This window comes from Polistes fuscatus, unplaced genomic scaffold (genome assembly GCF_010416935.1).
Source record: "Polistes fuscatus isolate 324 unplaced genomic scaffold, CU_Pfus_HIC Scaffold13, whole genome shotgun sequence".
NCBI lineage: Eukaryota > Metazoa > Arthropoda > Insecta > Hymenoptera > Vespidae > Polistes > Polistes fuscatus.
The window spans coordinates 3,735,067-3,758,304 of NW_025113031.1; the positions used below are offsets into that span (position 1 = coordinate 3,735,067).

General features: G+C 29.6%; 4 protein-coding genes and 1 long non-coding RNA gene across 5 annotated transcripts; 2 read left to right on the forward strand and 3 right to left on the reverse strand.

The window, feature by feature from the left end:
- Positions 1-391: 391 nt before the first annotated feature.
- Positions 392-2,314, forward strand: LOC122513848 (protein BCCIP homolog). The gene is made up of 3 exons (XM_043630317.1): positions 392-567; positions 1,030-1,287; positions 1,368-2,314. The coding sequence occupies exons 1-3, from the start codon at positions 451-453 to the stop codon at positions 1,905-1,907; spliced, it is 915 nt and encodes a 304-aa protein (XP_043486252.1). The 5' UTR covers positions 392-450; the 3' UTR covers positions 1,908-2,314.
- Positions 1,893-9,157, reverse strand: LOC122513846 (shootin-1). The gene is made up of 10 exons (XM_043630316.1): positions 8,630-9,157; positions 5,493-5,948; positions 4,515-4,628; positions 4,280-4,374; positions 4,040-4,193; positions 3,818-3,946; positions 3,490-3,635; positions 2,823-3,375; positions 2,673-2,731; positions 1,893-2,591 (listed from the first exon to the last, which is right to left on the reverse strand). The coding sequence occupies exons 2-10, from the start codon at positions 5,938-5,940 to the stop codon at positions 2,445-2,447; spliced, it is 1,845 nt and encodes a 614-aa protein (XP_043486251.1). The 5' UTR covers positions 5,941-5,948; positions 8,630-9,157; the 3' UTR covers positions 1,893-2,444.
- Positions 9,158-12,790: 3,633 nt separating this feature from the next.
- LOC122513849 (hexosaminidase D-like) lies at positions 12,791-14,951 on the forward strand. Its single transcript, XM_043630318.1, has one exon. It carries the CDS (start codon positions 13,124-13,126, stop codon positions 14,870-14,872), a length of 1,749 nt encoding a protein of 582 aa, XP_043486253.1. The 5' UTR covers positions 12,791-13,123; the 3' UTR covers positions 14,873-14,951.
- Positions 14,952-15,916: 965 nt separating this feature from the next.
- Positions 15,917-18,261, reverse strand: LOC122513850 (ras-related protein Rab-28-like). The gene is made up of 4 exons (XM_043630319.1): positions 17,664-18,261; positions 16,699-16,884; positions 16,393-16,626; positions 15,917-16,291 (listed from the first exon to the last, which is right to left on the reverse strand). Exons 1-4 carry the CDS (start codon positions 17,736-17,738, stop codon positions 16,067-16,069), a joined length of 720 nt encoding a protein of 239 aa, XP_043486254.1. The 5' UTR covers positions 17,739-18,261; the 3' UTR covers positions 15,917-16,066.
- A 3,415-nt stretch (positions 18,262-21,676) lies between these two features.
- On the reverse strand, positions 21,677-22,443 carry LOC122513851. Its single transcript, XR_006302903.1, has 3 exons — positions 21,952-22,443; positions 21,810-21,883; positions 21,677-21,731 (listed from the first exon to the last, which is right to left on the reverse strand). It is a non-coding gene; the product is annotated as an uncharacterized LOC122513851 (long non-coding RNA).
- Between the last annotated feature and the right edge of the window lie 795 nt (positions 22,444-23,238).

The window sequence follows — 23,238 nt, forward strand, 5'->3', positions numbered from 1 at the left end:
ACTGATTTCCTTTCCGGGACGGTGCATTGGCGACATCTGCCGTTTGCTACGCGCGGGACATTTAAATTGTGATTTAAAGACAGTTTTCTTAAAAAATGTATCTTACAGAAATGACGTAACAATTTAAATACAAATGAAATCAAAATATAATCAAAACGATATCGTTCGTATTATAAAATGACATTACCGGTACAGTAAATTTTTTTATTATCGACCGTAGGTAAATCAAAGGAAATGTTAATATTTATTAATCTATCGACAATATTTCGTTTTATTTGAATAAAAATAGTGTTTAAAACAAATATTACCCTTTAAATTTAATGATTAATTTTAGAGCAAAATTATCGATTACTTATCGATTAATTATCGAGATACTTACGAGTATCTGTCAAGTGTATTTATGCACTTGCTAGTCACGTGGTCAGAGTACCACGTACAGAACGAGTAATCATGTCGGCTCCGGTTAAAAGACGAGAAATTCAAGAAAATGTGGGTGATAGGGACGATGATGAGGAACAAGAATCGTCTGGCAGCGAGGATAACGAACAAGAACAAGTTGAAGAATCGGTGAGAAAATAAATATTAAAAAATATATAATAATTTTAGAAATAGAAACATAACCTAATTGTCACACGTGCAATTTACTATTTTGTATCGTATTTATCATTGTTACCAGGCTGTATTTATTCATTTCATTTTTTATATGTTATAAATAATGTATTTTATTATATGTGCAATTTATTTTAAATTATTCGGTGAGTTCACTTATTGACATACTCGTAACAATCAAAATGTCATTTTATTTATAAATGAGCTGTTCAAAGGCCAAAAACATTAACTTCACTTTAGGAATATTTTCAAATTTATCTATTAAAGCACTTATTTGATATTTCACTTTTTATAATTGAAATGAATTTATTTAATAAAATTATACTTATTGATGCAAAATTGCCAACAGTTCTTATGGTCGTTGAATAAGTGATATTACAATATGAAGAACTTTATCATTCATCTTTACTTTTTAAATAGGGAATGGAAATTCAAGTTGATTTTGAAGGACGCAGCCCGCAAGATCCAGATTTTCATGGAATCAAAACATTATTGCAGCAACTATTCTTAAAGGCACATATAGATTTGGCTGCATTAACTGAATTAATAGTTTCACAGAATTATGTAGGATCAGTGGTAAAACAGTCAGACGATTTTGAAGACGAAGAAGAAGAAGAAGCGGATGATACTTTCGATGTATTTGGTATTACGACTGTAATAAATATATCAGATAAACAGGTAAGGAAAGTGTGCATTAACTATTAAATTGTAAATTAATATTTTATATAATTATTAATATATTAATATATTAATTATAGCATCTTCCGTGCATACAACAATTACGAGATTTATTGATGGAATTATCTAGCGAACATGCTACGGATGCAACTTACACTTTGATCAAAAATGTACTTCAGAACGACTCACAGCCAATTGGTTTGCTCATTAATGAAAGGTTCATTAACATACCTGCGCAAATCTCTGTACCTCTTTTCGAAAATTTAATCTCCGAGATGAAACGCGCTAGTAGTAGAAAAATGCCATTTGAATTTTCTTATTATATACTCATTTGTAAATTGTACAAAATGGATGATAAAAAGATTGAAAAGAAAACGAAAAATAAAAAGAAGAATAACAGCGAAACGCCAACAATTGTATGGAGCAATCCAGAAGAAGAAATATTTGCTGATAAAGCTCTGGTTAGTTTTGAATTTTCAGTTGAAAAAGAAACTGATAGTGGTTTATCGGGAACGTGGACTGAAACTGACGACGAAATGAAACCATTCAGACGAGTATTGTTGATAGAAGCTTCTAAATTGCTATCTATAATTAATACAATTAAAAACCAAATATCTTAATCTTTACTTAGGATCGTCAATCGATACATCATGAAACTTGCTTGTACTTTTATGGCTATATTAACATACTTTTCATTATTAAAATTATAATTATAAGAATAATCATAACAATAATTAGCCTTTAAAGAAAACAGATCTTTTTCGTATATTTCTACGAAAGAAAAATGAAAAAGAACTAAGTATAAGTTATACATATATATATGTATGTGATATGCTGATAAGTGTAACTTTTCATATAATAATACATTTTTTCTACCGCTTATTGCAAACTTTGCAAACTTATAAATCGTTTCCCCTCGACAATTAATATCTTCTCAGCCTAGATTTTATTTATAGTATATTTATAAACATTAACTTCTCGTTAGAGACGCATCTATAACAAAAGTATAAAAAAGAAGAAAAATACACATTTTCTTTTTATAATAATATAAATAATACAACCCTCCTAACAGATAATCTTTTTTATAACTTAAAAGACAAACATCTTGTTTACTTAATATATTAAACATTCTTTTTTTCTTTTTTTTAAATCATTAATTACGTCTTTGTGTCAGTGATTTGAAGAAATTGTCTTGTTGGTTTAGCTCTTCTTCTCATTGTTCCCAATATATTGAGCATTTCTGATACAGCCGGTGGCGCTGTTTCTGCCTCTTGTCGTCTTTTTCTTTCCTCTTCTCTTTGTTTCTACGAATAATTACATTTCGTATATGTCAATCATAATTCATAATAATCGTATATCTTTATTGTGCTATAATTATTACTTACATCCGTTTGTTTCAATGTGAATCGACCGCCTTTTATTTGATTAATAATATCGTCGATGACTAAAACATACAAAAATATAAAAGAAAAATTAATGAAAGATAATAAAATGAGTATAAGTATTATCAGAAAGTTATTTGTTCGATTCCCTACCAGGCTGTTGAGTGACAGTTGAATTTTTCTTATGTATTCCAAGCATAGACTCCATATCGCTAACTGCATTAGATTCAGAATGTAATTTTTCTTTTGTTAACAATTTTATAGTCGCATTTCCAGTAGATGATATTGAAGGCAATGGTGGTGGTGGCGGAGGTGGAGGTGGAGGTGGTGGTAACAAAGAAGGTATAGGTCTAGCAAGTTTCTCTTCCAATTCAACTATTTTCTCTTCCATATTTCTAACAACATCTTCTAAATCATAAACCGATCTTTCAGCTCGCTCAGCTCTCTGTCGTTCTACGTTTAATTCGGATTCAGCTAGTTTTAATTTTTCTTCGACTATTTCAAACTCTACATTAGATTCCTTCTCCTCTAACTTTTCTTGAAGCATTTGAATGTGAGACGCATGATTCTGTTGTTCCTCCTCTAATAATCTCTTTAAGGATTCTACTTCTTGAAGGACAGTTAACAACCTTCCGTTTGGATCATCGCCAACGTCTGCCATTAAGAGAGCACTTTGATGAGCCAAAACGTTACGTTCTTTCTGTGCCTAGATAGATCAATAGGAAGAAGAGTCAGTTTGTGAGATTTATTATGACTTTTAAGGAAATAAATAAGTGGATATAAAAGAATACAAAAGAAAATACATAAATGGATCGTTTACCTTGTCTGCTTCCAATTTCATTATTTTAGCCGTTTCTCTCTCACGATCGCATTGAGTCTTCAATGCTTGAACCTCTTTTGCTACCATCTTTGTCACTCTTTCCATATTTTCTTTTTGCATTTTCATTTCGTTTATTTTATCATCGGCTACGAAAAATACATGGAATTTTTTGATTTATTAAATTAGATATTTAATTAATTAAATTCTCTATTATTTATGATTGTTATGTAAATATAATATAAGAAAAATGAAAAAAATATTTATCTTACTTATATTTATATAACATTATTGTTTTATACAACGAACGGTCTTGTATAAAATACAATACCTTTCTGTCTGAGCGTTCTTTCCTCTTCCAACTGAGTCGTCAAGAGTGTTATTTGTTCTTGAGCTTCGAATTCCTGCAATCGTGCTGAATTTAAATCGGTCTGGAGTTTTGCTATCTCTTGACTGAGTTCTAAAAAGATAATTATTCATTGAAAAATATTGAACCCTTGTATTTGGATGCGCATAATATTTTCTTGTTTATTTTTCATTGTTCTTTAATTACCTCTGACCGTTTCTCTAAGTTGATCTAAATCCTCGAAATTAGAATCAACTTCGTCGGAAATATCGAGATCGACCGATCCTCCTGGATGAATTTGCAAATATTTTTGCGCTATCATTTGAGATTTTCGTTTCAATTCTCGATTTTGTTTATACCACTGAAAATGAATTCACATATATATATTTAAAATTTAATGATTATATTTTAAATAACTAATTTATAGGTAAAAAAATACAAGCTTACTTCCGACGCTTGTTGCATAGCTTTGTGCATTGCACCTGTTTCAACGTCATACTGACGTTTTAATTGTTCGTATTCCTTGCATACTGCTTCGGATACTGAAAAAAAAGAAACATTATTTTTTTCTATTAATAAATTTGCTATAAATAATAATTATTTGTTAAATACTTAATTTTTATTTTGTATTTTTTTAATTAACGATATTAAGAGTATTCAAGATTGTTGTAAAAATATTTACCTGTCCGTAATTTATTTAACTTTTCTTCTTTTTCTTGAGCCTGCGATTGCAAGGTACTGTTTTGCCTTTGCAATTGTTGATACTTTTTTTCCAAATCTGCATGTTCCTTGTTTGCTGTAAACAATTATTTAATTATAAGTATATATATCATAATAAAAAATTAAAAAAAAAACGAATCACAATGCTAGCATTATTATATAATAAAACTTATAATAATTTAATTAGAAATAGAATACAATTCTTATTGTTAATACAAAAATATAATAAAAACAGGATTCATTTAAATCTTATTAAAAAAATTTGATCACGTTTCGAGTGATATATAGGGAATGATCTGTAGATCCGATCTAGGAAACTGATTGACATGCAAAACGATTGGATATATTTATATTTATTAATTTTCAACCCGATCACGTTTTAAAGGCGTGTGACTAATAAAACATCATTGGCTTTGAATTCAAGAGTGCAAGAGTGAATCACAACGGACGATACCACACTTTTATATACAATATACACTGTTGCAGTTTAACCGTGAACTATAATCATGATCAATGCAATGTCGTTTGCAAATATAATACGTAAGTTTGTCACCGAGAGAAACCAATATTTAATTGAATTCCGAATGACGTTATTTCTCTGCCTCGGGACGACCTTATATTAGTCACGCCATATTCATTTCCATTTAATACATTAAAAAAATAAAATGAAATTAAAAAAACTATATTTATCTTGCACTCTTTCTTATTTTGTTTTTTTTGTTCCATCAACATGGAATTAATCAATAAAATCTTGACAGTGAAAGTAAATAACGAGCTAATGAAAATGTATTAAATGATAAATATAGTTTTTTTTAATTTTATATTTTAATGTTCAGCAATTCTTTTTTTTCTCTTTCTTTTTTCTAAATTAAGGTACTTCCTTTTGTTTAATTTCAAACGAAATAAAATGAAGGAAAAATAAAAATAAATGTCAACTAACCAATCTCGGTTTTTTGAAGTAACAATTTTCTCCTTTTTTCCGATTCCTCGTATTTACTTTTCCATTTGTTTTCTAAGAAACAATTGGTGGTATTGCTGTTACCATTGCCATTTAATTTCGGAAATATAAAATCATTTTTTTTAAACGGATTAGTAGATTTATCATCGACATTTCGCATTTCTATGCTAGACGTCGATAAATTGTTATGCTTCGATCTGAGTTGTACCGAAGCATCGAGTTTTTCAAAATTAGCTTTTTGTGCAGCTACCGAAGTTGTTCTACCAAGTTTTTCGAAAGAACCTCTTCTTATCGGTAAACATCTTTCTTGCGGTTTTATTTGAGCATTAGTTATCCTTGGTACAGGAATATGAGAATGAATCACGTTCGTTGCTGTTGTTGTCCTCGGAGGTTCCGTGCTAAGAACTATGTTCAATTCTGTCTTGTTCATGATCGCTACTTTAAAACAAAAAATATAATTAATATTATCCGTTTATAATGTATATTAAAATATATATATATATTTTTAATAGATAAAAATGTAAATAGATCAATGAATTTTTACGATTACTTTCACTTCAAAATGGCGGACTATATGTGCCGAAATTGAATTTAAAATAAGAAAAAAAAAAAAGAACGAAAAGAAACTTCTTCCTGTATTATCAAAACGCATGATATATATTTTCGAAAAAGAAAAAAAAAAGTAATTCTAAAAATCGTCATAAATTATCGGATTAGAAAAAGATAACGAAATTAGGCTAATTCGAAAGAAATGAAAAGTTCGTTTACCGTAATATCGAGTTCAAGCAAAAGTGCATGACCGCTAAAGTGTTAATAACATTTGTGTTTTCTAAAAATATACATGCATATATATATATGTGTGTATATATATGTATACATATCAAGCGCACCCCCGTGTTTCAGCCAAGTTGAAAATAGCAGCACTGTCAAAAGCACTTCTCGTGACTAATCTCGATTCCACAACTGCTAACATATATATTGAGATAAGAAGGCAACATTTCCTCGCAGATAAAACATTTGTAGAAGAATCCTAATCGATAAGAATCATGTGTTATTTTACGTTAGTCACAAAGTTTTCTTTTTTAGTTTTCCTTTCGTTACCTCTTTTTTTTTTTTTTTTTTAACCATACTATATAAATACAGTTAGAAAATTTAATAAATAAATAAATAAATAAATAAATAAATTCACCCACATAGAAGATATATTTAAAAAAATTTCATTTATAGATCGAAGAAGTAAATGCATGAAGATGCGCGTGTTTATGAAGGAAGCCATGTTGATTTTGAAAAAAATCCGATGAAAATATCGATTGTAACTTGGAAAATTAAAAAAAAGAAAGTAAAAAAATGTAGGAGAAACACGTGTCATTTTACTAGACGAGAGCCAAATGATAATAATCATCTCCCACAGACCTTTTAACGTTAATTCGTTGGAATTCATGCGTCACTATTCCAGTATATATGTATATACGTTGCATACGCGTTCATTATAACGGAACAGAAGAGACGTCATTCGGGAAACATCGACGTCTCGAGGACTCGTTAACATTTAAGGGTTTAAATATAAGATTCAACCATCAATAATAATGATAAAAATAATAATAATAATAACGTACCGACTAATGATCACAATCCTCCTTCATTTCTTCCCCATTTCTCTCACCATAATTACTTTCCCAAAATCTAACTTTTAAGATATTCCAATGAGAAAATATTGAAAACAAAGATAAGAGAAATTGTAGGAAAGTAAAACGTTCGTTTCTCCGTGACAGTTTTCAAAGAGATATTACTAAGCTGGTAATTATCTTGAAACAATAGGTCTCGCATCCTACACGTTTTTAAATTCTCAAATCTGCATATGTATGTGTCTACTCGTGTATACTCATATATATATATACGCATGCATGAATAAAATGAGTCATAAATATCTTTGGAATTTTTATGATTTTAAAGAAATCTGTATTGATATATAAAAAAAAAGTATTAGTTTACATAAGAAAATGATAAAGATAAAGTAATTCGATTGTTGAGATCATATTTTATTCTATTTCGTTCTAATGCAGCTTTGCCTTTACACTATACTAATCGATCGTCCTACTTCGTATTATTTTTTTCTTTGGAACTATGCCATTTGATATATATATATGTAGATGTATACTTCTAACGAGTATATAGAAAGAATAAATAAAAAGAAAGTAATAAAATTTTAATTATTATTGTATTTGTTTTTTCATAAGTTATATTTTATGGGAATATTTTATTTCTATTGTTATAAAATCATAGTTAAAGGATATGAGAACTCGCTTTTGTTGTAGGATAATGATAGTATCTACATCATATTGGCGTTTAAAGTCAAGAATCTATTATATACTTCCTTTCACTTTCTCTATTTTGCGTTATTATAGACGATTAAAAGTTCGAATCTAGCGATCGGCACATATCGTGAAATTCCGCCATTTTTCGTGTTAACAATTGACAGAAAAATGAATTCAATATAAATGAAATTTATATAATAAAAAGAAAATATAATACACGAGATTATGGTTTTTGTCGATAACTATGTTTAATTATATTATAATATTAAGATTATTTATATATAATAGTTATAATACAATTACATGCAATTACTATTGTGCATATATTAGAATTTATATATTATATGATTACTATATATTTAGTTAATTATAATTATAATTAAATAAAGCTAATGTTAATAATATTTTTCATATTTATAGTATTACATTTATATAATTTTACATTTAGTTCTAATAATGTGTAAACTATTCTATAAACGACGTATTTGCGATTATATGTTACAATATATTATTAAGTTAATTATAATTACAATTAACTGAATTTAATTATCGACAAAAAAAGAAAAAAAAAAAAGGCAAAGAATACCGATAAATCAAAAACAAACAAAAAATGACAAATGTTGAAATTTCGTTATCGAAAAAAAAAAAGAAAATATAAAACAAATTTATCGTTGATTGACTTAAAAGAAAAGAAGATAAAAAGTAAAAGAGAGAAAAGGAAAAAAAAGGAAAGTAATTCTGCCAACAATGAAAGGCATTATTATAATTAAAAATGCGTTTTTAATCGCATATGTTTACACTCACGATAGTCTGACGCATCGCTTCTCTGCAAAATGGGAAGGAAAAAATAAAAAAGAAAATTATGGAAGGAAGATGAGAAGAAAATAACAGAAATCTTGAGTGTCCCTTCTCGATCACGTTGATGATAATCGCACACGAATTTGTATTCCTCTTTTTCGTTGTTTTTTGGTATCCTATTAACTTGTGCACACCGATATTTTAAAAAAGAATAATAAAAGAAATAAATAAACAACAACAACAACAACAAAAAAACCAAGTAAAATAAAAGTAAAAATTTGTCAGAAGAAAAATAATAACAATGTGCTAAAAAAACTTTCACTTTTGCGATAACTTGTAACAGACAAAAGATATTTAAAATCACAAGAAATAATAATCTTTTTTTATTTTCTTTTTGTTTCTTTTTTTATTATTTCTCTCTTTCTCGTTCTCCCCAAAGGAGTAGCAGCAAATAGTCGCGTGCGTTTCGAATGACGTTCGAACTCGTACTGTGTGTTCGCTGTTAATTTCACGTTGTCCGAGGGCGTTCCAGCCGACAACGACGACGACGACGACGATGATGACGATGACGATGACGATGACGATGAAGACGTTGAGAATGCGTTCTTTTAAAACTAATCCTACCGAGTTGTTCTTTCTCTCTCTCTCTCTCTCTCATTTTCATTTACTCTCTCGCTTATTTTCTTTCTCATTTTCTTTCTCACTCTCTCATTCATTCTTTTTCCCTCTCTTTCTTTCTCTCTCATAGAAAATAAACGCGTCGAACACCGTGTTCCGTACAAATTGTGATATTTAATTATTAATTGAATAAACGAAACAAGAATGATTAAAAAAAAAAAAAATGTAAAATGTATATAGAATGTTTTAGCTGAGAATATAGGGAAATATTGATCATTAGTTTTATTCTAATAAGATTTATCACTTATTATTATAGTTCTTTTTCTTATTACGTGTTTTTTTTTGTTCTTTAACAAAAGTTTGAAGTTTCGACAGGTAGTCGCGTTAACGTCGCTAGAAATTTTCACGTTTGGGTTACACAGGTGTATAGTTACATTACCTACATTGTCAACCTCAGCCGATAATAGTTGGTATGAATGAAAAATATCACGAGTATCGATGATCATCGGTCTAAGAAGGCAACGAAAAAGTCAAATAGTAACAGGTAGTAGTTGTCAATCATTATATTTGTTCTCTCTTTCTTTCTCTTTCTTTTTCTTTCTTACGTGAGCGTTTTAAAAACGAACGCACGTGCGATTCAACTTCGTATCGAGAAGGTTTTTCCTTTTAGAGAATGTGCAACGTTTACACATTAAGAATAACCTTCTAGCTATAATGTTGCTCAATCGAGCTGTGCTTCGGTGATACGCTCAATTACAGCACAGTTTTAAAACCACACGAGTGTTGACTCTCGTGGTATGTTTATGTATTCAAAAAGAAAAAAAGAAAAAGGAAGAAAAATGGGAAAGAAAAATAAAGGAACAAGGAATTTCTCGTAACGTAAGGGAGAACGAAATTTATTTTTTCTTACTTTTACCCGTTGGTTTTCTTTTTTCTTTCGATCTTTTTTAATAGAATCAATTGTTTGTTGTTTTTTAATCGATAAAAAAAAAATAAAAAATAGATCGAACTTTCAAGTTAACTTAATTGCATAATTATAAGAGTATTATTAAATATATGGGGAAATAAAAAAAAAAAAGTGATTTTTCTTAAGACTTCCGCCATTTTGGTTGCACTTTTTGAAACGTTACCCACGCTTGAATTGAATCAACTTGGAAAGTAATAATTTCTACTTTATTAAAAGATCTTTTTTAAAAAAATGCTGAGTAAGAATAACGTTCTTGAAAATGTTTCTCGTTTCCAAGGAGTGTGATAAGTAAACAAAGCATGAGTTTACCTCACCGGTCAACAGTTTGTAACACACTTGCCTTCTTTCGAGAACTTGTATATACGAATGTATAAAAATATATATGTCAGTGTGTATACACAAGTGTAACTTTGATATTCTTTTTTTATTGTTTATTAAAGAAAAGAATTTTGCAATTTATAAATCAGTTTTTTATTCTCTTAACAACTTTCGTAAATTCCTTTATAAAGAAAAAAGAAAGAAAGAAAGAAACAAATGAAAAAAATGTGAAATTAAGTTTTATAATTATATAATTACAATTTTGCATATTTCACACACATTCCTTAATAATAATAAAACATTCGATTTTATTTCTATAGCATATAATTGAAATTGTAAAAACAAATCCTATGAAATATTTGAATAAAAGGAAGAAAAAATAAAAAAAGTATTATTTAATACTTTTATTATATATAATGTACGCACACACATAATTAAATCGATAAAAAATAGTTTAATTAGTAATTTTATAATAACGAATTAATTAATATTATAAGATAATATATTCAAAAATACGTATTATGTCAAGTGTTATTGAATAGAAGATAAGAACTGATAGAAGATACGTCGTTAACCTACCAGTCGTTGCCCGTTCAAATACTTTGGTGGCTCTTATATATGTATGTATGTGACTCATATTATTTGTACACATTTAAAAGCAACAATTATGAGAATTTTCCTATCACTGTTGCAATTAACACATTGGCGTTATAGACGCCAATTAAAAAAAAAAAGACAAAAGAGTTAAATGGAATTAAAATAAAATGTAATTTATCTAAAAACAGAATTTAAAAGCAGAAGTTGAACAACAATAATTCATTAAAAATTCATTTCGTCTTTTACGTACAATGGGTCAGGGTCACATGAATCATATCTAAAGAAAGAAATAAGAAAAGAGTATAAAAATCAATGTCACAGTTATAATTCATTAAAAATTATATAATATTTCAAGATTACCTTAAACCATATGCAAAGACAAAATAAAAAGACATGAAAATTAATGTCAATTAATTTTTGTTAAATTCTTTACCTCCTAGCAAAATCGTATTATTTTCTATTCAATACTAATAGAAGACAAGCAACTATAATTCATGAAAATTTAATCCTTGTCTCTCGTGTATGATGGTTCAAGGTTACTTGCGATCACTTTTAAAGAAGGAAGAGGAGCGAAGGGGAGGGAGGATGTATAAAGATCAACGTTTCTATATGCGTGTGTTCGACACTTGAGTCACAAAGTTCTGAATAATCATCCAAGCAACTAACACTCTTTGTCTACTTCTTTGCTTTACCACGAAAAACATGCTGACTCTATCGCCGTGTTTAAATTCGCTTGAACTTAATAGGAATCAGTTTCGATTAAGCAGTTTTCCTTTCTACGAATAGATTCTTACCCTCTTCTACCTATTTTTGTTCTCTACTTGTACTTTTTTAAGTTTCGCGGGTTATTTTGTACGAACGCAAATTTAAATTTAATCGATTTCTCGCCACCCATATTGAAATTATTTATTTTTTAATTTTTTTTTTTATTATTATGTAATAAAATTTGTCAGTAATTTGTTAAAATTTTGTCGAATTTCAAGATCTTTTAAATTTTCATTTTAGTTAGATCAGATCAAATTACAAGAGATATTATTCATTCATTCATTTTTTTTTGCATTCAATTAAGTCTTACGACATTTTAAAAGTAAACGGTTTACATGATTATTATATTAAAAAAAAAAAAAGGAAATATATTATACAATTCGATGGTAGAAATACGACCTCGAACGAAAAGTTATCTCGTTCTCGAATACAGTGTGTGCCATCATCATCATTAAGTCGCTTATTGTCTTGAATTATTCCCCTCAGTCGATCATAACTACGTCGAAATGACTCATGCTCATTAACCATCTAACGGGTGTTCCGGCGAATCATGGAAATTGATGCATAATTTTAATGAAACTACGCAGCTGCTCTATCAAACCTCATATATATTTAAACAATATTCTAATTTTAAATTATAAATCAAATAAAAAAGTCGAAAACTTAATTACAATTTTTTTGTCCCATTATTCTAACTATTATCAAAATCGAATAAATGCATAATGATCATAAAATGATCATAAATGATCATAAAAATTGTTATACGATCTGTTTATAAGAAAAAAGAAATAAAAAGAAATCTTATTTTGGATGTTTAATATAAAAAATAAGTCATTTAAAAAATGGCGCCATTCGGATCGTATAAGTTGGTAGAACTGCGGGCAAAATATGTACCAATATAAATGAAATTCTAGTAATGTTTTTATGATTGCAATATTCAACAAAGGGACATTCGCATAAACAATAATCTGTCCTTTCTAATCAATGCGATTATATTTTTACGGATGTTAGGATGTTAGAATGTGTCACGTACATTAAAGATAAAAACAAATCGAGATATTCAGTATGAATATAAAATCGTTTTGTTAGTGACGAATCGAAACACATATATTTAATCGAAATATCGGTTCATTGTTTTTGGATATAATTAAAAGAGAAAGTATTTTTAGACAATAAAAAGTTGAATAGTTGTGATTAATTTTTAATGCTGCTACGTTGTGATATTGTTAATTGACATGACACGACTAAGAGGTCGAGCTTCTCTTATGATAATCGTAATGATCATGTTCACATTACTGGTAGTTATATATCACATTTTAAGTAACGAAATAGACAGTATTTCATCCGATAAGATAAATCCAAGATTAAAAGTTGAAGATGTTTATTCTATTAACGATCTCACTGAGAGTCCTATCAGAATAGCAAGAATGCAACAAATGGAAGCTCAAATAGATCAAAATTCTGAGATACTAAGAAATAAAGCATTCTCTGACAATTTCCATGCCAATTCATATTCATCAACTAATCCGTTGTTCAAAGGACACAAGATTGTACATTTAGATTTAAAGGGCGCACCGCCTAAAATAGGTTATTACAAATATCTTTTACCGTTGTTGAAAAAGTTAGGCGCTACTGGAATTCTCATAGAATATGAGGATATGTTCCCATTTGATGGAAATATAAAAGATATTAGCGCTTATAATTGTTATACCAAAGACGACTTAAGTATCATTCAAAGTTTAGCAGAAGAAAATAATCTTATCGTTATTCCTTTGATACAAACATTTGGACATTTGGAATTTATTCTTAAGCTCGATAAGTATAAGGAATATAGAGAGGTACCAAGATATCCCCAAGCAATATGTCCAACTTATAATAAAACTTCACAATTGATACATGAAGTAATAGATCAAGTTGTAGCTGCGCATCCCAACATAAAATACTTGCATATCGGAGCAGATGAAGTATATCAAATAGCAGATTGTTCAAGATGTATCGATCTAATAATTAAAAAAAATTGGAATAAAAAACAATTATTCCTTGATCATGTATCTAAAGTAGCTAGATATATCAAGGATAAGTATCCCTGGTTAACTGTATTAATGTGGGATGATGAGTTCCGTGAAATATCCCCGCAAGAAATAATAGATAAAGATTTACATTTAATGGTGGAACCGGTCGTTTGGAAATATACAAAGGATCCGGGCTCCACTTTGACCGATCAATTATGGGAAAGTTATGGCGCTGTTTGGAAAAGTATTTGGGTTGCTACTGCATTTAAAGGTGCAACTGCACCGGATAGATTTTTTACAGATATATCTTATCATTTGAAAAATCATCAACGGTGGTTAGAAATAATAACCAAATATTCAAGTCAAATAAACTTTAAGGGTGTTATTCTAACGGGGTGGCAAAGATACGATCATTTCAGTGTACTCTGTGAATTATTATCGACAGCCATTCCATCACTTGCCATTAATCTTGCTGCGTTGCAAGCATCTAATCTAAGTGGTTTTCCTATTGAAGTACCTAATCAATTAGGTGACATTTTACAATGCGAAAAAATAATCTCTTTGAGTATACCAGAACCACAATACGGATGGACTAGATGTGGTTTTCACGGATCTGCAGTATATGCAGTTACTCTAAGACTACATTCTTTGATTCAGGAAATAAATAAAATGCACCAGGATAACATATATAAAGGGTGGTTGAAACCATACAATATAAAATACAAGTTTTCAAGTCCGAGTCATATCGAACGAATAATAGGCGACTTAAATAGGTATAAGGTTGAGATTATGTACATTGAGAAAGATTTTCGTACTGCCATGGAAGATATTTATGATAATTATACAATACAAGAATGGATAGAAACATACGTTACGCCTATAAACGAAGAAATTACTCAATTACACGAAGCAGAAGAGAAAATTCTTGAAAAGAATTCGTGGCAGAGGAGACCTTTAAAAAAATCTGATTGAAATGCTACGATTATTTTTAACAATGTATACAACCCAAGTTCTGGATAACAGAAATAGATAATAAGAGACTGATTAAAAATTTATTAGAAAAGAAAATCGAATAATTGAGATACGTCGTTTTTGTTCTCACAAATAATAATAATAGATAATCAATGTAATAAGTTAATTATACACACATATATATATGTGTATGTATATATATACTATGTTTTTTAAATTTTGGAAACAAAGCGTTTTAAATGAAAGTCTTGATACTATGATTAACTACGCCGTCCGTGATTTCAAGTATCACGTTCGTCACATTAAACAAGTAATACAAATCTTTCATTGAATTTTATTCGAAAACGAAAGAACGTGTTAAACGCAAAGTAAAATGAATTATACGATAAATCTCTGTGCGTGGTACAATCAAAGTGCAAACATGTACTATACCAAAGTTGATTTATTATTTCTATGTATTATTTTCATTTGAAAATAAGCTAAATTTAACAGTAAATGTTATAATATGTATACATGGTGTGTGGTGTGTACAAGAAGCGTATTACAATTATTCTCATTGTTAGCGCAAGACATAGAAATTTTGAAACAGTCAATGTAATTTTATTCCAACATCAAAGTCTTATGATCCCCCTTCCCCTATCCGATTATTAAAATACTCCTTCTTTTTATCTAGTTGTTATTATTATTAAATATTTCTATGTTGAATCATGTTAAAGCATATTTTATGATAAATTAAATTTGTATTATATATATATACAAACACAGACAGATATACACACATACATACATAAAATTCATATGTGTAACATACTGTTGTAATAGTACAATACTATTGACAAATATTTTCAAATCTTGTTACAATTTACACATACATATTACAATAATCTTATTATTATTATTATTATTATTATTATTATTATTATTATTATTGTTCTTAGGAAAATATTATCAAGAAAAATTGTTTTTCAATTATTCTTATTAATTTATATTAAATTTCCATGTCGATTTCTTTAATTAAAAAAAAAAAAAAAAAATTATTCGCATCTATAAGTATCTAAAAGCTATATTATTAGCTTCAGTCCATTGAATATGTTTCTTTTTTTTTCTTTTTAATAAATATATAACTATCTTTACATATGTATATGTGTTCGTTAGTATATTAAATTAATTTATAAGTATTATAATACAAAAAAATCATTGTAATGTGCAAACTGTTGATTTAGAACCAGGAAAATGTGAATGAAAGGAAATTGGATTGTGTCTCTTATTAGGAAATCTTTTTAAAACCTTATGAATCGTGTTCATCTCCACGGTGTCTCCTATTTCAGCGATTATTATTGGTTTATGAAAATCTTGATGATTTCTTGATAATCTTACACCTAAAACTTGTGCAGCCAGACTTACGATACACAGGGAAACCTGAAAACACAAATATCTACGTTTGAATTACGCGTCGAAAAAGGGTAACGTTGCGCGTCAAAGTTTGGAGCGAAAATTTAAAAATATAAAAATAAAAGTACCGACTCGCCCGTTCTAGCAGATATCTCGTAATATGGAAATCCATTTTCTGCTGCATAACGATGCGATTTATCTTTTTTAACAGTTCTCTGATGTTCCATGTCACATTTATTACCTATTAATGCCATTAATGGTGCCTCTTCTACACTTTCACTCATTCCTCGAATCTTATTGATCCATTCGTCGAGTATTTCAAAACTCGAAGAGTTTGTTATATCGTATACCAGAAGAATGATCTACATTTACAAGTAAATTAAGATAATAAATAATTATTATTAATGATTTTTAATAGTATTTCAAATTCTTACGTTAGCTGCAAACACGTATTTGTCTAACATGGTGCCATGAAGAGCAAGTCCTCCGACATCCCATAAGTGTAGATTAACATTTTTATAAGAACCAACGGTGATATTTTTTAAAAAGAAATCAATACCGGCTGTTGGAGTATATTGTCTCGTAAATTCGTTGGTGCAAAATTTCAAAGCGATGCTCGTCTAAAAAGGGATCTTTTAATTTCAATTATCGAGAGTAAAATATCATATCATTGAATTATTTATATTACTAATTGTGAACATTCATTTCTAACTTAATTGTTGAAGCCATTGACGCGTGATATTCAAAATTAAATTACAATTTTTATTAGTTTAGATAACAAGTAATAAAAAGAATAATTAATTTTATTTAAAATTAATCTATCTCTTTCTTTTTTTTCTTTTTTTGAATTAAAAAGTTAAATTTCGTGTAAACTACATTACCGATCGATAATTCTTATTCATCAGACGCGGGAAATTTTAAATTAAATTAGAACGTTTATCGACCGAGATATCAGATAAGGTACAAGACTAATCAATTTTATCTACGATTATCCTATCCCGTTGAAAAAATCAATACTTTACTCCTTACAATAGAATTTCTCGTGTAGACTGCATTACCGATCGATAATTTCTATTTATCTATTTCGATCTAAAAATGCCACAAGTTGTTTAACATTTCATGCAAGTATTATTAATGACATAAAAGAAAGTTCATGAACATGGAGGTCTTATCGATTGGCCATTCACATATATGTTTTATTTATTTATTACGTTGATAAAATATTTTTATTATTATTATTGTTATTAAAATAAATAATTTTCTTTTTCCTTTATTATATATATAAATAAAAACTTTAATTTAAATGTATACGATTATTATATATTATATATTGAATTTATTATTATGTTTTTATTTTTTAAATATGCATATAGAATAAGAAAAACTTTTGAAAACTTACTTTTCCAGAACTGGAATCACCGAGGAGAACAATTTTGAGTCGCCTCTCGGCAAGATCCTCTTCGATGTCGGACATAGATCGAATTCGATGAATTATAGGCGAAAAGTAAGTTAGATAAAGTTTTTTTCGAATTCATAGAAAAGAAAGGAAATAAAGGAAATAAAATGGAAGCAAAAATATAAGAGGGATATTAAAGCATGGCGTAGATTAATAAACGCGTTTTAACTAATTAACTATGGCGTCGTTTGTGTTTGCGTCGTTCGTAGAAAACTTATCAATGAAAATTGAAAGAGAATCAACCGAGAGTGGCCAGTACGCGTCGTCGTCATCGACATTATGTCGTCCTTTCCTTGTATTCACCACTGCCCAGTATGAATAAATTAACAAAGAATCGATAACAAAGCACCACAACTTACGTATAACCCTGTATACGTATATCAAATCTCCATTTCGATTTCTTTATTTTTTTCTCATTTCGTTTCATAAATTTTCCTTTTTTCTTTACTATTTCTTTTTTTTTTTATCTATCAGTTCGTCTGTTTTACGTACAGATTCCTTAATGATTAAATTATAATTTTTCATAAAAATATATTGTACATACTTAAACTTTAATATTTCACTTAAATATGATTGACTTATATGAAGACGATTATTTAATTAAAACGGTGAGTTAGTAAGCTACTCGCGTGAGCCACTATAGTGGCCCAACGACCTAGAAAAAATAATCGCAAAAGCCACTTTAGTGGCAGGCCAGCTAAGGCGCATATCGGTAAAAGCAGTGCTCTACCTTTATCTTTTCGAGCGTCGGTAACTGCCCACCGTCGGTAACTCCCACCGTCGATAACTCTCACCGTCGGTAACTTCCACCGTCGGTAATAGTTGACTTAAAATTTTTACTCTACGTCGGAAATAATTTATTTAGGTTCCTGACGGTCATAATATAAAGTACAAACTCTCATTAAAACGGTCGATGTTTAAAAATAGGAAAGTTACCGACCGGTGGCAGTTACCGACAGTGGCAATTACCGACGGTGGCAGTTACCGACGGTGGCAGTTACCGACGGTGGCAGTTACCGACGGTGGCAGTTACCGACGGTGGCAGTTTACGACGGGGGCGGTTATCGATATAAATTAAATATAATTTAAATAGATAAATGGAACCAAGGAAAGGGGAGTAAAAAAAAAAGGAATATGATATTAATTAGGGATTTAAAAGAAACTAATTACAATTATAATGTATATGGTAAGCCTATTTGTAGACATAATTATTTCATACAAGCGTTTACATTTACTCGGGCCTCTTTTGGTCAGTTTCCTCCCCACTCTTAAGCGATATCCTAAAATAAAACAAAAAGCAACGGATTAAACTATGATACTTCATTTATATTGAGATATAATTATTTTCTATTACCATATTCTCTCTTTGTAGCATTTGTTTCTTCTCGTTTGCTAATCTTTCTATATTTTTCTGTCTTAGGTAAAAAGCTAATAAAACTGACAAAGATTATTCCTGGCATAAGAAGAAGAAGAAAACTGAGAATAAGAAGATAAGGAAACACAGAGAAATTTAGTTTTGTAATATGGGACCTATTTCTATCTTCTTTCTAAGGTTTCCTGATACTGGAAGGATAATCATAAGACAATCAATGGATCAACACACACAATGGATCAACAACATCAGTTTAAGAACAACGTACAACGGTTTTTTAATTAATTATTATAAATTATATCTTATTTATCCTAAAAATCAGATCTACATTAAAGAAATGTAAAAGAAACTTTCTGTACAAGATTGAAATTTATAAAATATACTTAAATTAAATCAAATAATTTGTTGAATTATTTATATTACGAAAAAACCATTCCTAAACAAAAATCCAAACGTGAACTGAAAAAAAAGATATAGGATAATGCAACGTTAAGGTAAGTAATTTTTAGTTACTAAACTTTAAAAAAAAAATAACAAACCAAATTAAGAATCGGTATCTCATTGCCAAAATTTCGGACTTTTCCAAGAAATGACGTCATCAGAAATTCTTGGAAATGACGTCTTTCTTGGAAAAATCTGAAATCTTGGAAGTGACGTCATTTCTTGGAAAAGTCCGAAATTCTTAGAAGTGACGTCATTTCTTGGAAATTCTGAAATTCTTGGAAATGACGTCATTTCTTGGAAAAGTCCGAAATCGAGATACCTCCTCGCACATCATGTTATCCTGATACAAAATTAAATTTTCGACAAAATTTCAAAGTTTTCTCGACAAAATTTCAAAGTTTTCTCGAAAATTGAGATTGTTAACAGGATCACATGATGTGCGAGGAGGTATCCTTATTTCGGACTTTTCCAAGAAATGACGTCATCTGAAATTCTTAGAAATGACGTCATTTCTTGGAAAAATCTGAAATTCTTGGAAATGACGTCATTTCTTGGAATTTCTGAAATTCTTGGAAATGACGTCATTTCTTGGAATTTCTGAAATTCTTGGAAATGACGTCATTTCTTGGAATTTCTGATGACGTCATTTCTTGGAAAAGTCCGAAATCGAGATACCTCCTCGCACATCATGTGATCCTGTTAACAATCTCAATTTTCGAGAAAACTTTGAAATTTTGTCAAAAATTTAATTTCTCGATTTCGGACTGTAAATACATAAAAGTTATCAAAACAATTATATTGTAATTAGATTCTGTATATTAAATGGATAAATGGAACCAAGGAAAGGGGAGTAAAGGAATGATATTAATTAGGGATTTTAAAAGAAACTCATTACAATATAATGTATATGGTAGCGTTCTTTGGCTAGATTTACTTCAGAATCCTAACATATATATCTTAAACATTATACTGAAAGTACCATTGCCCAGGTCTAACCCGAGGTAACCGCTTCTGACCCGGGATGTGCATCCTGAAGATGTCCCCATCCGACGACATAAGTCGAAACCCATCATTATATTGTAATTAGATTCTGTATATTAAATGGATAAATGGAACCAAGGAAAGGGGAGTAAAGGAATATGATATTAATTAGGGATTTAAAAGAAACTAATTACAATTATAATGTATATGGTAAGCGGTCTTTGGCTAGATTTTACTTGCAATGGAATGCATAACATATAAAATATGTTAAACATTATACTGAAAGTAAAATACCATTGCCCAGGTCTAACCACGCGGAGGTAACCGCTTCTGAAGACCCGGGATGTGCATCCTGAAGATGTCCCCATCCGACGACATAAGTCGAAACCCATAGAAAATAAAAACCTCGAGAACGTTCTTTAATGAGGCCAACTCTTAGGTTGGGGCCTTCCGGAAATTCTTACAATTACTATCGAGAATTAAGAGAAAAGTTTTAATACCATATAAGAAAATGATAAACGGGGTGTTAAACATTAATAAAATCGAAATAACATAGTACCTATATACATTATTAAACTTTACTTTTTTAACATTATTAAATTATACTGAAGTAAAATACCATTGCCCAGGTCTAACCACGAGGAGGTAACCGCTTCTGAAGACCCGAGATGTGCATCCTGAAGATGTCCCCATCCGACGACCTAAGTCGAAACCCATAGAAAATGAAAACCCTGAGAACTTTTTTACGGAGCCCCAATCTTAGGCCCCACCCTAAGAGTTTTATTCGGAAAATCCTTGCAATTACTATGGGAGAATAAAAAGAAAAGTTTAAATACTGAATAAGAAAATGAAACCGAGGAAGTGCATCTGAATAAAATTCAAGTAACATCGGTAATTTTATTTGGAAACTAATATACTTTAATATAATTTCGATAAATACGCATACGGAGATAACAATTAATGAATATTTTATACATAATAATGTCATCTACTTAAATAGTGTTATAAAAATAAATGCATTATTTTTGGTTGATCCACGGCATCTGTAAAAATAAAGAAATACATTAAAAAATAACTATCATACATGTGCATGCTACGAGGAAATCAATAAATGGATTAAAATACTTCATTTATATTGAGAAATAATTATTTTATTTACCGTTTACCATTACTCTGTCCTCTTCTAGTCATCTTCTAATCCACTTTCCTCTCCTCTTGGACGGAATGGTTATATGAAACAATAAACTGATTAAAAATATTCATTTACTTATAAAATAATTATTTTTTACTACCATTTACCATAACTTAGTCCACTTCTGGTCCATCTTCTAATCCACATCCCCTTCCTCTTGGTCGGAATTGTTATCTGAAACAATAAACGAATTAAAAAAGTTCATTTACTTATAGAAATATATATATTCTACTACAATTTACCATAACTCAGTCCTCCTAAGGTTCGTTTCTTTCTTCTCTTGGACGGAATTTGGCATCATAGTTTATCCTGCAAAGAAAATATTAAAAGGAATAGGAAAAGAATAGGGAAAAGTAGAACTTTTGAGGTGGAACTTTTCGCGATTTTTGTTTTAAGTGGTTTCCCCCCGATCGGACTAATCCACTGACTCTAATTTTTTTACGAGAAACCTAGGCTTCACGCAACGATCGACCATTACTCTAACAGCAGACGGTTGAGGCCTGACTAACGGATAGTGACCGAATCGCCAACGCGTGTCGCTTCGGTCCCTATGCTAAATGCATATCTATGCATACCAAATCGCGAATAAAAAAAAAACGCATCCTAAAAATATATATTACGAGGAACCTAGGCTTCACAAGTCGACCGACCATCGTGCCAACGGCAGGACCGGTGAGGCCTGACTAACGGATAGCGACCGAATCGACTATGTGTCGCTTCGGTGCCTATGCTAAATGCATATTTTATGCATATCAAATCGCGAAAAAAAAGGAAATCTAAAAGTTGTTCCACCTCAAAAGTTAAGTAAACTCACTTGAATGCATGCTAATTCACGTGAACATACTTAATATAAAGGAAAAGAAAGAAAGTGAAAGAAATAGGGAAGGTATGATGATTGGTGGGGGAAATTAAAGGTAAGGAATACCTGTAAAAATATAAGAATTATTAAAGAAACATTATAAAGTAATTAGTTTCTGTATATTAAATGGATAGAAGGAACTAAGGAAAGGGGTAAAAGATATGGTATTAATTGGGAAGTTAAAAGAAACTAATTACAATTATAATGTTTGTTGCAAGCGGTCTTTGGCTAGATTTTACTTGCAATGGAATGCATAACATATAAAATATGTTAAACATTATACTGAAAGTAAAATACCATTGCCCAGGTCTAACCACGAGGAGGTAACCGCTTCTGAAGACCCGGGATGTGCATCCTGAAGATGTCCCCATCCGACGACATAAGTCGAACCCAGAAAAAAAAAAATCAGAACGTTCTTTAATGAGGAACTCTTAGGTTGGGGCCTTCCGAAATTCTTACAATTATATCGAGAATTAAGAGAAAAGTTTTAATACCATATGAAAATGATAAACGGGGTGTTAAACATTAATAAAATCGAAATAACATAGTACCTATTACTAATAAATACATTAGAAATATATTGAAAATACATTAAAAATAATTATCACACGAGTGCGACTATATAGGGGAGAAGAAAGTAACAAATAAAATTAAACATTAAATTACACAT